Below are 2157 nucleotides of genomic sequence, written 5' to 3' on the forward strand. Positions count from 1 at the left end.
AGGTACTTAAAGTTTGCAATAGCTCCTGTGAGCACAGCCAGTCTTCCTTACCAGTTCACATTAGTAGAGGGAGGAGAGTTTAGGAGTGATAGTTGGTATGGATCCATTAAACGTGAGAAATTCTGTCTTGTATCTGTCTGTGGCTGTGATGGAGGAGGAGGAGGAGGAAGTACCACCAGTTCTTCATCAGAAGTTTCATCTCATTTAGCTGGTGAATTATATTTGTACATTGTTACTGTATGTTATTCAACTGGTTGTTATTTAGATCCTTTATCAGAATCTAGTCACAGCCTGAGAACAAGGAACTCATCTTCTGGGGGTAAACTAATAGCCTACAATATATACATGTATACTTTTTTAACAGCTTGTTTTGCTAAAATTTAAATTGCATTTCAATGTTATAGGTAATGATGGATTAATTCAAGATACAGTGCCTCAACAGTCAGTATTAGAAGATTCAGCTAGTACTGGAAGTATACCTGAAGAATTATTAAGAGCTGCAACATATGCTGGGCTGGTTTATTATGAGGAGGATGGTGTTGAAGATGCAGTAACATTCACTGCAGCTAAGAAATTAGATGCTCTCATTGAAGTGAGGTTTAGTATTAGTTTTGTACTATAGATTCTTGTATACATGTGCATATATAGTTCATTAAAGGGGAACATTCAGAAGCAAAAAGAGGACCCAATATTTACTTTCGTATTACATCTCCTGATGGTTATATTGAATTAAAGTTTGATGCTCCACAAGATGAACCATTTACTGGATGGACTATTAAACCTCACATGAAACCTGCTAAGGTGAATAAATTTTGATTATTTGAAGCATAAATAATTTAAAATTACACAGTTATATCAAGAGGATATATTCAATTTTGGTAAAGAAGATTATTCTCTTCCTCCATCATGCATGGTATCAGTTTATGGAGCACCTGATGCTGTTCCAACATTGCACTACTCTGTCCCAATAGAAGGTGTGGCTAAGCCTGTTACACTATATATTCACAGATCACGAAGAACTACTTATCCTACTGCAGGTAATGTTGAGCCAATTTTATTATTCATTTAGTATACATTATAGATGGTGCTAGTAGTAGTGGTAGTGGTAGTACTAGAATCATGCCAATACCAACTAAAAGAAGAAGAGAACTAGGAGGTATGCTGAATGATACAATATAAGTACTGCATGTTCTATTGTTATTATAGGTTTTGATATTAAAGCAGTTAAGCAAAAGATTAAAAAAGTTATGAATGAGAATCACACTGATTTTGCTGGACTTCTACAGTTTTCTCTGGTCCATGTTGCTAACAAACTGTTTGAGGTTCATATAATTTCTGAGGAAGTTCAGAAGTCACCAACTTATGATACCATTGCCACAAGCTTTCTATCTCTAATGAATTTGTTGGACTCTAAGTCTGACCTAGAGAAGCATTGTGTGAAGTATCTTGAAGCTCTGTCTAGTGTTGGGGGACCAATAGAATTTGCTGCTAATCTCTTGAGGGAAAAATGGACAACAGCTCTGGAGGGTGCACTTCAGTTAGAACAGTCTGTGAAAAGAGTTAGAACTAATGATAGTGACATTGCACTTAATGATTTCAATTTGGAGTTGTAGCTAATGCTATATGTTATTTAGTTTTAAATTTATGTTAGTTCTTATGTCTTTATAATACTATACTTGTAGATGCCATATGCTACCACATAGCTGGAAACTTTTGAGGAATTAAACTTTTGCTATTCCACCCAAAAAATCATTTTCATGGATTTAATTTTTGTGAGTTAAAGAATTCTGCCAGTTGTACTTTATTATTGAGATTTTTGCTGATTTTAATTTTGCAAATCTCAACAAAACCCCAAAGTAACAAAAGTTACCTTTCTTGAAAGTTTCCAGCTGTGTGGTATGCAAATTGCAAAAGGTGTACGTGACACTGAAAGTGCTATAAATGTGTTCTGAAAGAATCAGCAATTTATATTACATTTTTTAATGCTTTTATACCAGCCTATGCGAGTCCAACATTATGCCAATTTTTGTCAAGCCAAACCATCTAACTAAATTAGTGGAGGGTCCTGTACAGAGTTTATGTTATAATATGAAGTAAAGTAAAGAAGCACAATTAAGAAGGACGGTGATGATGATTATGTTTTAAATTGGGTTTAAG

The 2157-nt window shown here is 34.6% G+C and overlaps 1 protein-coding gene across 1 annotated transcript in view; it reads left to right on the forward strand.

The window, feature by feature from the left end:
* Positions 1 to 1675, forward strand: part of LOC109588815 (uncharacterized) — a gene marked incomplete at its 5' end in the record, with an annotated part of 4758 nt that extends 3083 nt beyond the window's left edge. The window contains 7 exons of the mRNA XM_020004933.1: positions 3 to 211; positions 266 to 319; positions 405 to 592; positions 649 to 801; positions 851 to 1037; positions 1082 to 1156; positions 1207 to 1675. Of these exons, the coding sequence (XP_019860492.1) occupies positions 3 to 211; positions 266 to 319; positions 405 to 592; positions 649 to 801; positions 851 to 1037; positions 1082 to 1156; positions 1207 to 1613 (1273 nt within the window). The remainder of the gene's footprint in view (positions 1 to 2; positions 212 to 265; positions 320 to 404; positions 593 to 648; positions 802 to 850; positions 1038 to 1081; positions 1157 to 1206) is intronic.
* Between the last annotated feature and the right edge of the window lie 482 nt (positions 1676 to 2157).

Source organism: Amphimedon queenslandica, unplaced genomic scaffold, assembly GCF_000090795.2.
Source record: "Amphimedon queenslandica unplaced genomic scaffold, v1.1 AMPQUscaffold_11838, whole genome shotgun sequence".
NCBI lineage: Eukaryota > Metazoa > Porifera > Demospongiae > Haplosclerida > Niphatidae > Amphimedon > Amphimedon queenslandica.